The sequence below is a fragment of the Bos grunniens genome, chromosome 24, assembly GCF_055505025.1.
Source record: "Bos grunniens cultivar Pamir isolate PY7600 chromosome 24, Bosgru_T2T1.0, whole genome shotgun sequence".
Classification (NCBI taxonomy): domain Eukaryota; kingdom Metazoa; phylum Chordata; class Mammalia; order Artiodactyla; family Bovidae; genus Bos; species Bos grunniens.
Window position 1 is genome coordinate 62,874,205 of NC_141188.1, and position 12,162 is coordinate 62,886,366.

At 44.4% G+C, this 12,162-nt stretch overlaps 1 protein-coding gene across 3 annotated transcripts in view; it reads left to right on the forward strand.

Moving 5' to 3' along the window:
- The window catches only part of PHLPP1 (PH domain and leucine rich repeat protein phosphatase 1), a 222,532-nt gene that overhangs the window by 195,033 nt on the left and 15,337 nt on the right, over nt 1-12,162 (forward strand). For all 3 annotated transcript variants that reach the window (XM_086373714.1, XM_086373715.1, XM_086373716.1), the window contains 2 exons: nt 7,039-7,169; nt 10,336-10,440. In XM_086373714.1, coding sequence (XP_086229840.1) covers nt 7,039-7,169; nt 10,336-10,440 — 236 coding nt within the window. The remainder of the gene's footprint in view (nt 1-7,038; nt 7,170-10,335; nt 10,441-12,162) is intronic.

Consider the following 12,162-nt stretch of genomic DNA (forward strand, 5'->3'; position numbering starts at 1 on the left):
CCACACCCCGATTAAACAGCGGCATCCCCATGGCGCTGTGGGGTAGTAGCAAGTCCCTGTGCAATGTAGTCTCACTGCTGTTTAAAGACCAGACATGCGCTTCAGTTGAATGATGCTGGCAGAACAAGTAGTCTCTCCCATTTGGTAGGCAAGGAAGCTGAGGTGCTGAAAAAGAAGGTGGTCTGTGTCAGTGAAGACGGCAGCTTGGTGGCAGAGGCTTTCTACGCCTCATGGCTGTGGCAGTCTCACGGGACGAAACCAGTTCCCTAGCAGGAGCGTCATCTACAGGTGTTTTTGGCGCAAAGAGTAAGAAGTTCTTGCACTCGTGTCTCGGCATTTCTGATTATTAGTTTTATGCTTAATAAAGAAAGAGCTCTGGTTACAGACTCAGGATATATTCTCATCTCCTAAAAAGGAACAAATGTCATCCTGTTTGAAATCACTTTGAATAGCATGAACAATTTTTCATCGCAGGAGTACATTTACATGGTTGAGGTGTGTACGAGCCATGTGGTAAGTGTGTGTGTGTTTGCTTTAGGCCATGAAGTATTTTACTTTGAGCACTGTAATCTTGTATATGACTGTGGCATTTTGGAATACTTACTGAAAATTCACAGAATTTTTTTTTTTTTTGCCATGCCGTCTGGCTCACGTGATTTTAGTTCCCCGACCAGGGATGGAACCCGGACCCCTGCAGTGGAGGCACAGTCTTAACCACTGCAACACCAGGGAAGTCCCAGAAGTATTCTATTTTTACTTTATAGTACCTTTTACAGTGGGTAAGAGGTGGGCTTCTGAAGGGAATATATCTGGAGTTGGATTCCAGCTCCAAGTCCCTTAATTGTTCTGTTCCCTCATCTGTACAATGAGGGAAAGAACAGCACAGAGTCACAGTGTTGCTGTGAGGATGAAATGGAATAAAACGTGCAGAGCATCTGAGGGAGGAGTAAGAACTCTAGCGAGAGCACTAAATGTGGGCCATCATTAGTGACGAGGCCTCCGTAGGGGTCAGCTCTGATGTTGATTATGTGGAGCAACTGTTCTGGCTGATGATCAGGAGAATCCAGGAAGCCTGTCACTTAAGCACAGGCTTCTCTGATTCCAGCACAGGAGCTGTGCTGACAGCTGAGCCTGCCGGGGGCTGCTAGCCGGCCCATCCTGGGAGGGGGTGTGGTGTGTCTCGGGGGCTCATTAAACAGGGTCCTGTGCACCCCGCCTCTCGGTTAGCCTCCCGTGTGCTGCTCTTACTGTCTGCACCTGTCCTTTAATGTTACCGAACTCTTAGCTGTTGATTTTTTTGTTTTTAAGTATCTGGTTTAAAATGTGGATAGACGTTTACATTTTTCAAGTTTTGACTAGGTTTTGCACAATGTGAATGTTGTCCTGCAAAAGCAGACTTTCTCTTAGGCCCTTGCTTGGGCTCCCGGCCTTTAAATCAGCGCTGTTGAGTCTCATGTCACCCCTTCCCTGCATCTGCCCTCTGTGCCCTGCTGGCAGCCTCTGCGTTGTGGGGTGGGGCGGGGGGCGGTGTGTGGCCGGAGCTGCAGCAGTGGCTTGCAGGGTCTCAGTTCTTCCCCCAGGGTTTAAACCCAGGCCTCTGGCAGTGAAAATGCAGGGTCCTAGCCACTGGGCCACCAGGGAAGTCCTAGAGCCACTTTTAAAACTTTACTTTTGGTATTATTTTTTAATAGTTTTTTTTTTAATCCCAGATATTATATCCTGGCATTTTCCTTATGTTAAAAATGCCCAGTCTTTCTGATCCAGCAGTCCCATGACCAAGAGATGTTTGTGGTTGGGGTTTTATTTCAGGGGGGGCGGTGATGAGCAGTATCAAGTATCCTTTACATACAAAAGTATGAACTTTGCAGTCCTGGACAGATAGTGTTATTGAAAAAGTAATAGTTACATTGTTTGAGAACTCTGGGTTGATATTTTAGTGTTATTTCATATGAGAAACAACTCATTCATATTTCATATGAGACTATTTTAAGTAGCTGTGTAAGTATTTACACACATTTAAACCATCAAAAGAAAGCTCCTGATAAAAGTAGTGGCTGTAAACAAATGATAAAATACCGGAGTCATTACTGCAAACTGAGCCCCAAAGCATGTTTTTAATATAAAAGAAATCATTTTTTATAAGTTGAAATACTCTAGCCTATGTTAAAATTTTATTGTGGTTCAGAATTTTATTGCAGGTGGTGAGAATCCATCCGCCTGCAATGCAGGAGACCCAGGTTTGATCCCTGGGTTTGGAGGGAAGATCCCCTGGACAAGGAATGGCAACCCACCCCAGTATTCTTGCCTGGAGAATCCCGTGGACAGAGGAGCCTGGCAGGCTGCAGTCCGTAGGTTGGCAAAGAGTTGGACGTGACTGAGTGACTGACACTAGTAATCCTAGGTTATATTCTTAAGGCTTCTTGAAAATAAAGTGCAGTGATTGTAAGGTGTTTCATAAAAAGTATTAAAATTATTGCAATTATAAACATTAGGAGATAACATAAGTTAAAGAAGAATAAGGTCCTGTTGTATTTAGCTAGTTCTCTGTGAGCAGTCTCATCTCTTAAGACATTAAAGGAGAGGGCTTGTTCACAGCTTTGTTACCAAAGCTTTAAAACCAATTATCATTTAAAAGGATAAACAAGTTTTCTTACTAAAATATATATACTAAAATGTAATTTTTGAAACTTGTAAAATTAGGCCATGATTCACATACCCCTAGAACAGAGACCACATGCCTCCCCTAATCTTGGGTAAAACGTAGGTGTAGGCTTGCCTCATTTTGGTGCATTTAGCAAGATCTCACAGAGTGATCGTCAGGCAACAAATTCTCTATGTGGGCCAGGAGGTCATGTAAGTTAGTAGGAAAAAAGTTAATTTTGTAGAGTTTTCTGGTGCACTCAAGCGCACCCAGTCGCAGAAGCTTTGTTCCCTGGGATTACTGTCTTCACCGTTGTTCGGCACCTTCTTCGAAACCCACCACCAGTCCTGTGTTCTGGAGCAGGTCGTGTTCTGTTCTGATTCTAAAATAAACACACCTCCTTCTGGGTACAGATCCGCCGTCAATCAGCTAGAGAGGAAAACCTGGCCCTCGAGTCACCACGTCAGCCAGGCGTGGCTTGGCTGGTCCCGGCTGACGTCCTCGTCTAGGCCCCCAGTGCTGGTGGCCCAGGGAGCAGCGGAGCCACCTGGGCGGCCCTCAGTCCCTCTCGCCCAGGGGCCCCTCACCTCACTCCACGGCCGCCACATCGATAGTGTAGCAGCTTTGCAACAAAACCCAAGCTCCTCGTTGAATTACTTCCAATTAGTGACATATTCCTACCGTTTTTGAAGTGTGGTTTAAGCAGGTGAAATTAATGTGTGACACAGCAGATGAAATTTAAACATATACCAGCAACTTTTGTCAAATTTTTCGTTTTTCTGTAGGGTCCTGATTCTGGCCACTAGGTGAACAGCATATTTTAAAATGTTTTAAGTTCTTCCCAGAAGGTTATTTTCATGTTTGTGCTGTGAAGTAATAAATCAATTGAATAAGTCGAGGGACGTCATCTCTAGGACTGCTTTTTTCCCTGGGAAATGGAGTATGAAGTGTGTTTAATACGCCACACTCTTGAGAACAGTGGATCCAGGAAGTTGAATTTCCCTTGGAATCAAGCCGTGTTTGTTGTTTCTGAAGCGGGATGAGGGCAAGAGAACCAGCTCAGTCATAAACACAAAGCACACGGGGAAGTGGTGGGTCAAAGTGGGTGAAAGAAAAGGCATTAATTCTTCAGAAAGGAGGGTAAGGGAGATAAAGACACACCAGGGACCAGTTAGGTGGCAGTTTGGGTGGGCTAGCTGACCTTCTAGACTCAACAGGTCACCTAGGAACTGAAATATCCAAAAACCAGGAAGCAGAAACAGTTGTCTTTCTGGTCCTGGAGTCTGGGTATTCGTTATTTAGGAATTCTTCTAAAATTTGGGGAATCTGGCACCCATTCCTGTTTGGAACAAAAGCTGCGGAAAAGGCATGAAGCAGTGTCTTCCAGGACAGGGCCATTGAAGCTGCTTTTCTCTCTGCCTCCCTGGCCACACAGCCCACAGGAAAGCTGGGCCTGAACAGTCGCTCTCTCTCAGAGTCGGGGTAAAGTGTTAACTCAGACAGATTGGTTTGTTTTTTTAACTCAAATTTGAAAAATTATTTCAGCAGGTCTTTTAAACACAAAGCCACTCCCTTTCCAACAAATACTGCTTGCATCTTATGAAGTGGGCTGTGTGTACATGCAGGTAGACAGCTGGCCCTCTGAGAGTCCTGTGTGTGGAGAGCGTCCCTTCAGAGGCGCCCCAGGGAGAGGAGCACTTGTGGCCGTGCGTCCTCAGAGAGCTTGGCTGGGAAGTGGGCACTGCCATGCTCTCGACAGTCTCCTATCCACAGGGAGAAGAAGTGAGATCATACGCCCCGAAGTCTGGAATATGGCCTGCAGTCATCTATAAACTTCTGTGATGTCTCCTTTCTGATCTAAAATTACATGCTAATTTTGTGTTCTACTCTTTTACCATTTCTTTTAGTTTTGATATAAAAGTGAAGGCTCCACAGTCTTCTAAGCAACACTGACACCCCCAGAAGCACAGGCCAGGTGTCCTGTAACTCTGTGATATACCACTGAATCCCCAAGGGCACACATAACCAGTTTTAAGAAGAAATGATGAAAAGGAATTGCTTAGCTTATATGTAGGATGCATTTCATTAAAGTCAGATTTTAGAAATAGTTTTGGTGTTTAAGGGAATTCACCTGTTTGCAGAAATGGAATAGTAATTGGTGGATTGAGGGTTTTTTTGAAAAAAGTTTTACCCTGATGGTCATTTTTTTCAAGGTGTTGCCAATAAGGTTTCCTAAATCTAAAACCCAGTTGAGAAAAATCAGAGATACTGTGTATAAACTTAAAAGGAAGGGCCTTTACAAATTAATGTAGAAAGGAGTGGCAGCCCAGTCTAGTATTCTTGCCTGGAGAATCCTATGGACAGAGGAGCCTCGTGGGCTGCAGTTCATGGGATTGCAAAGAGTCAGACACAACGGAGCAGTTAACACTTTTACAAATTGAAGTTCTTCTTTTGCTTATTCAGTCAACAAGCATTTGTGGGAGACTATTAAAAGAACAGGAAATAGTGCTTGTAAGCAAAGCACTTACTATCTGTGTTAACACCAGAGGTTGCCACCAGATAGCAACGTCCTGTAATTTTTAGGAATAAACCTCCTTAAGTGTGCACAGCTATATTAGGGGTGTTTCTCCACTCAGTCTGCCCTTAATGAAATGAGTTACCTTCTCATGCAGAAGCAGTCACATTTAAAAACATATCAATTCCTTTGCAGTGCTACTTACTCTAGACTGAATTTAACCTAAACGTGTATATTGCAGTTCCCATCCTAACAGATCCATTAAGATCCATTCATTTATTCAGTCAACAAATAAGTGCCTACCAAGTGGTAGGCATTCATTTGTTTGTTTCTCCTTCTGGTGAAAGCATCGTTTGAGCTCCTGCTTTGTGCAGTGTGCTAAAAACGCATCAGACGTGGGAGGAGATGCAGCAAGGTAGCGTGAAGAGTTCCCTTCACAGAGGACAGTGTGCCAGGGCACAGACAGGTGAGAACAGGTTGGCACGAGAGCTCACTCTGACAGCTGAACACCACGTGAGAGGAGGCAGGTGCTGAAAGGCGGGTTGAAGGCCACAGCTGACCAGCTGAGGACCTAGGGCGCAGGTTGAAGGGCGGCAGGGGGCGGCAGAAAGACTGAGGCTGGAGTGGAATGAGGTAGAGCAAGCCACAGCAGAAAACCACCCTGGCAGCACCGTGGGGAGTGGATCAGAGGGAAGGGAGGCTGAAAGCAAAGTTGGGAAGCGGTCATAGTCCTCAGGGCAAACGTAGGATGGTGGAACTAGACGGCAAGGAACTGGCTGCAGGGGGTTCAGGACTGGTGACCAGATGGGCCTGGGCGGGCTGGTGTGTGAACCCATCTCTTAGGATCTGTATCGCTGTCCCCAAGGTCACCTTTATAAATGATATCCTGCTGAACTCGTTTATAATCTGGTAATTTAAAGAAGGAGCAATTTTATGTCTATGGAATTGTAAAAGATTAAATCTTTAGAGGTAACATTAAAAAATGTTGCTAACCAATTTCATAAAATTCAGTAATGTTCCACAATGTCTTTAATCTTTCCCCTTAATACTCTGACCTCCGAATTCGTTGGTGTCAACTGTTTAGCCTTCTACATTACCCACACCTGTCAGTCCTTAAGCTCATGTTTCATCACCATCAGGAGAAGCATTGACACTGCGTGGTGTGTTCTTTTCTCTGTGCTGATGTATACAGACCATGCTACCAGAATAGCCCGTTACGAGGCAGTGTTATCAGAGTTTCATTCGAGTCCAGGTGACACGCAACCATTATTTGTAATTGGAAAAACAACAAAAAGGACGAGATGACCATGTCCCTATTATTAACATTTAGATTAAGTGAATTCTTGCACTTCTGTTGAAAGTATTAAGGCTATCAAAGGTGATGAGAGTGCAGATCTAGAATAAGTGAAATGTAATGAAATTGTACCTACAGTTATGATTTTTATATTAATAGGCTAAAGAAAGATATAGAATTCTAACCCTGATTGTGTTAAGGTGTTAAAGGCTGGTGGTGGTGGTGTAGTCACTAAGTCACGTCAGACTCTCTGAAACCCCATGGACTGTAGCCTGCCAGGCTCCTCTGTGCATAGGATTCTCCAGGCAAGAATACTGGAGTGGGTTGCCATGCCCTGCTCCAGGGGATCTTCCCAACCCAGGGATTGAACCCAGGTCTCCTGAATTGCAGGCAGACTCTTTACTGTCTGAGCCCAGGGAAGCCCTGGTCCATTGTAAATGTTTAGGGCTTAACAGCAGACAGACACAGTTCCTGCATTTCGCTGTCATAGTGCAGTGAATCGTCAGACCAATTCTCCTGCAGCAGAGCGTTAGAGCCACTTGAACCACTTATGCAGACCGTGTTTTCTCGTTTCCACTTTTCCTTCAGTGCGTGGACCTGAGCTGTAACGAGCTAAGCGAAGTCACATTACCAGAAAACCTGCCTCCGAAGCTGCAAGAGCTGGACCTGACTGGAAACCCCCGGCTCGCCCTTGACCACAGAACCCTGGAGCTGCTGAAGTGAGTCCCTTGTGAGGCGCCGCAGCCCCGCCCTGTTCCCTGAGGAGGATGCTTGCTGCTCAGTGCAGACAGGAAATGGGATGGGAGGTGTCTGACTTACATGGTCTGTCTGCACAGACTTGGAGTGAAGTGATTTGTGAGTCTGTAGTTCACCAAGATGGACGGACAGCCAGAAAGTTTTTTCAGATAATTGGATACTCATATGTCCTTCCAGAAAGTTTTTGAGAAAGTATCCAGACAAAAGGAGATGAGAATAATGGAGACAAAGTAGGAAGGGAGATTTAAAGACACAGGAGACCTACAGCTCTCTCCACTGTTTTACCAGGATGCAGAGCCCAGGCCCCTCAGTGTGTCCAGACCTTAGTTTTTTCATCTTTAAGGGAGGGTGGTCTACACACTGTCTAAAGGACTTTTCAGAACTAAGAATATATGGATTATCAAGACATATTTCATCCTTACACAGGTAACTTTTGAGTGTTAAATATGAAATGTCATTTTGTGTTAAAAATGTATAAAAATTTGTTAATAAATGGAAGCAGCTCTTTGGAGAAAAATAAAAGTCAAATTTCTATTGCACACCAAAATAAACTCCAGCTAAATTAAAGAGTTAAATCTATAACATGAAATAATTTTTAAAAGAAGAGATCATATAAATGTATTCACAAACCAGAAAAGAACTTTTAAGGCCAAAAAAGAGAATGGGGGAATCACAAGAGAAGTCAGTATATATAGATTGGTTTTGTTATTTATGTTATATATAGTTATGTATGAGTCAATAATGCTAAGTACTCATTCAAGCAGAAAATAAGCAAAGGACATTAACATTTAATAAACAAAGTACAGATAGTTACATGAAAAGATCAATGTGCAGCTTTATTAATGTATCAAGGAAATATTAAATAAAATATTTTAATGATAACATTTTTCCCCTCAAATTGGTGCTAATGGAGAATTGTCCATTTATATAACTTTTTAAAAAAGCCATTGGCTGTGTCAGACTTTTAAAAGTATTCGTATACCTAAATCAAGGTTTTCTGTGGTAAAAATTTTATTCTAAAAAATAATCAGAAATGTGTTAGGGATAGTCATCAAGATGTTTCTAATTACACTTAGGATGAGTATAAAATCACATGGGGAGATTTTCATGATGTAATTAGAAAAAAATGCGGAACCATATAGATAATGGAATGACCCCACTATTATACAGGCCTAGGACAGGGCCCGTTAAACTACCGAAGAGTACACGTTACTAGAGCGCCCAGAGCGCCCGCCGTGAAGCGCGCTGCGCTCCCGGACTTACCACGGTTAGTGACAGATAGTGGCATCACAGCGCTCTTCAGGTAAAAGCGCCGCCCTCTGTTCAATAGCTAGACAGTTGTGGCCCCTTAATCACAGAGGTCCCGCACCTAACGTGTAACGTAGGCCCTCCGTCGAGGGCTGGCCGGTCTGTTCTCCACAAGGCAGTGTCGGTCCGTGTGGTGACCCCTCCACGGGGTTAAAGCTCCGGCTCCCAGACCCCTCAGCCGCCTCTCAGGATGCACACGAGCCCGCGCCCGCTCACTTCAGACGGCCGCCCGTCACACTGTTCAGCCAGGCGGGGGATGAGTGCTGCTTCACCGGAATGGACTGGGGTGCAGGGGACAGGGTTACTCTTTTCTTTAATAATCAGCCTAGGGAATGGAGTTCTTTAAAGGCTCTCTGTTCTGTTTGTTTTTTTTGTTTTGTTTTGTTTTTTAAGTATAAATGTCTTTAGAAAGGAACCTTCCATTTTTCTCTAGAGTTCAGAAAAGTAAGCAAAAAATGCAGTGAGAAGCTGTAAGATATGCCTTAAGGAACCCAGTGCATTGCTTACCATGGTACATGGATCAATCTGGTACCAGGCCATATGGAAAGCAAACAAGAGCAGGTCTTTTTTAAATACCCCTTTTATTGATATGTTTGAAAAGAGGATATATCCCACTGATGTAAAATGAGATATTTTATTTCAGAACTTTCCATTGGCACCATCTGTGATATTTATGTTTCTTAGCTTTTTAGGATAAAGGAAAAAGTGAATGCCTTCTGGTAATTAAGAGTAGAAACTTCTGTTTAATGAAATAGTTTCAAATTTCAAAGAAATTGCCACCAAATATTTCTAGAATCAAAGTTAATATTATTAGATATTGATTTATTTCTGAGTTGACTGCTTCTTGGGAAAGGTATTCAGTGTTTATTATATTTTGGAGTTAATAAATGCCAACAGATAATTTAAATTCCTGGTCTCAGGACAGAAGTGTTTAGGTGTTGAGGTTGTATGCCCTTTCTCTTAAGTAATAGGGGAAAAAACTAGTGGCCGTTTACAAACAGGGATTTACCTCGCCATGTGGTAGGCAGCCGTTTAAGAACCTGCCGCATATCTGTATGACTTCGTGTTCATGGGCACTGAATCCTTTCTTGTAGGCTGGTTTTTAATGAACTGCGTTTGAGGGTTTACTCTTAATATTTCTGTTCAGGGTCCTGTTGGACCGATTATAGCATACCACAGCCAAGGTGAGATAAGAACTTGTCTCCCCGTTTATATGTATGTAGCTAACATTAAATTTATTGAATTCCCCTCATTTATTTCATAACTTTATGATATTGGTCTCGGCGTGGCTGGCTGTGCCCGTGAGGAAAGAATTGGAAGCGTCAGGGAGCGGCAGGTCCCCAGTAATGTTTCGTAAATATGTAAAGGGGGTGATGTGAGCAGGTATTGGATTTGAGGATGAATGTTGCAGAACTCTCTCGCGTTGCCCAAGCACAGTATGGTTGTAGCTGAGGTTTTGTTCTTTTCACATCTGGGCTTCATGTTGTGAGAACACACCTGACTTCACTAGTTCGTGTTCTCATGCCAAGGCTGAGAGCCTTTCATCCCAGCAGAGCCCAGCCGCCCAGGGCGGTGAGTGTGGAGGCTCAGTGCCCGCCGTCAGATGCTGATAAACTGGCCTCCGTGCTCTGTGTGCGTGCCCCTGGGTTTTCATTACGATGAGTAGCTAGTTCTCGCTGCTGATAAATGTTTCAGACACATCAAACACAGTGAGAAACGGTAAGTACAGAGAGCTTAGGTGTGTCTCGCTTCTCAGGTCAAGGTAGCAATGAGCACCTGTTCTGTTTTAATGATTCCTGGCTCCTCCGTTTCTCTGATCAGTAATATCCGCTGTTTCAAGATTGATCAGCCTTCGGCAGGAGATGCTTCTGGAGCTCCAGCCGTGTGGAGCCATGGCTACACCGAAGCTTCAGGGGTGAAAAACAAGTAAGTTGAAACTTTGGAATGAGAACTTGCCCGCCCGCCTCCCCACCGTAGCAGGGCAGAGAGAAGCCCGTCGCTGGCACACACATCCACATGCCACCTGTATTCCAGCATGCTTCCCCAGGGGGAGGCCACCGCATGACTTAGGTGGGAACATTAGCTCAGCCCTGCTTGGCAGCACACCCACCCTCTTTGTGAGAGAAGTTGCTAGGAGACGGTGTAACTGACACATTATGTCTCTGTGAGACTCCCGTGTTTGGAGAAGGCGTGAGTATTGAAATGCATCCCTGCTCTTTTGAAAAGCCCCTTTATCTTTCTCTGAAGCCTGTTTACCAAGCAAAACAGGGATAAGTATTAAAGCAGCAGAAGCAGCCTTGATTGTCCTTACTCGCGATCCCTTACGGTGCTGACAGCATTTCTGTGGAGCTGTTTTTTACAGTCTCAGTCAGCTTGTCAGGAGTTTGATGTCCACTCTCTATAATGTCAGCTGCTTGTCTTGCCACCAGGTCCTATCCATCTTAATTCCTTTCTCTTCCCTCTTTTCACCAACCTTCCCTGTCTCACATGCAAGTGTTGGTTTCTTGATCATCGTAATCCTGCTCTGCAGGCTTGGTTTTTATGAAGGGGTGCTGATAATCAGTGTGGGTGAAGAATCCGCCTGCAATGCAGGAGACGTAGGTGTGACACCTGGGTGGGGAAGCCCCCTGGGGGAGGGCATGGCAACCCCCTCCAGTATTCTTGCCTGGAGAATTCCATGGACAGGGGAGCCTGGCGGACTACAGTCCAAAGGGTCACAAAGAGTCGGATGCGACTGAGAGACTGCACAGCAGCGGCACAAAAGCCAAGGAGCCTGTAAATTAGAATAGTCGTCATTTAGTTAGCTAAGGCACAGATAGGAACACCACGCATTCGGAGCGGGCGGGCCGGAGCGGGAAAGTGCAGGACGACCTCAGGAGAGCTAATGGCCTTCAACCCCAGGTGCGCATTAGAATCAGTCAGGTGAGGAGCACTGAAGAACATTCTCCAGCGTAGGGCCATTAAACCGGAATGCTTTAGAGGCTCCCCCAGGTGATTCTAATGGCATCCGGGACTGAGCACTGCTGGCTCGCTTTCCTTCATGGGAAGTAAAAGAACTGTGGCTGCCACGCTGGCCACTTTTCCTTAGGTCAGAAAACAGAGTGGAACTCACACTGTGGGTCTGACTCGTCAGTCCTTTGCTCTTTCCCTGAGAGTGTGATACAGTTTATTACAGAAAATGTAGGCTTCCTTTACTATGTTAGGAAAAGTCCCTTCTATTCCTAGTTTGCTAAGAGTTTTTATATGTGTATCAGATTTTTTGTCATAGGCTTTTTCTGCATCAGTTGAGGTGATCATATTTTTTCCTGTCTTAGTCTGTTGGGATAATGAATTGTATCGATTTTAAAATGTTGAATCCACCATGCATTTTCAGGATAAGTTTCAATGTGGTCATGATGTATTACCCTTTTTATATTCTGCTGGACTCAGTTTTCTGCTAATTTGTTGATCACATCTGTATTCACAGTAATTTTTTTCTTGTGGTGTCTGATTTTGATATCAGGGTAATGCTGGCCTCACCTCATAAACTGAGTTGAGGAGTATTTTGTCTTCAGGATTCCACAGTCTTCTAAGTTTCTATAGCCTTGATATTATTTCTTCCTAAATTTTTGCTAGTATTTGCCAGTGAATTCCACCTGGGCCTGGAGT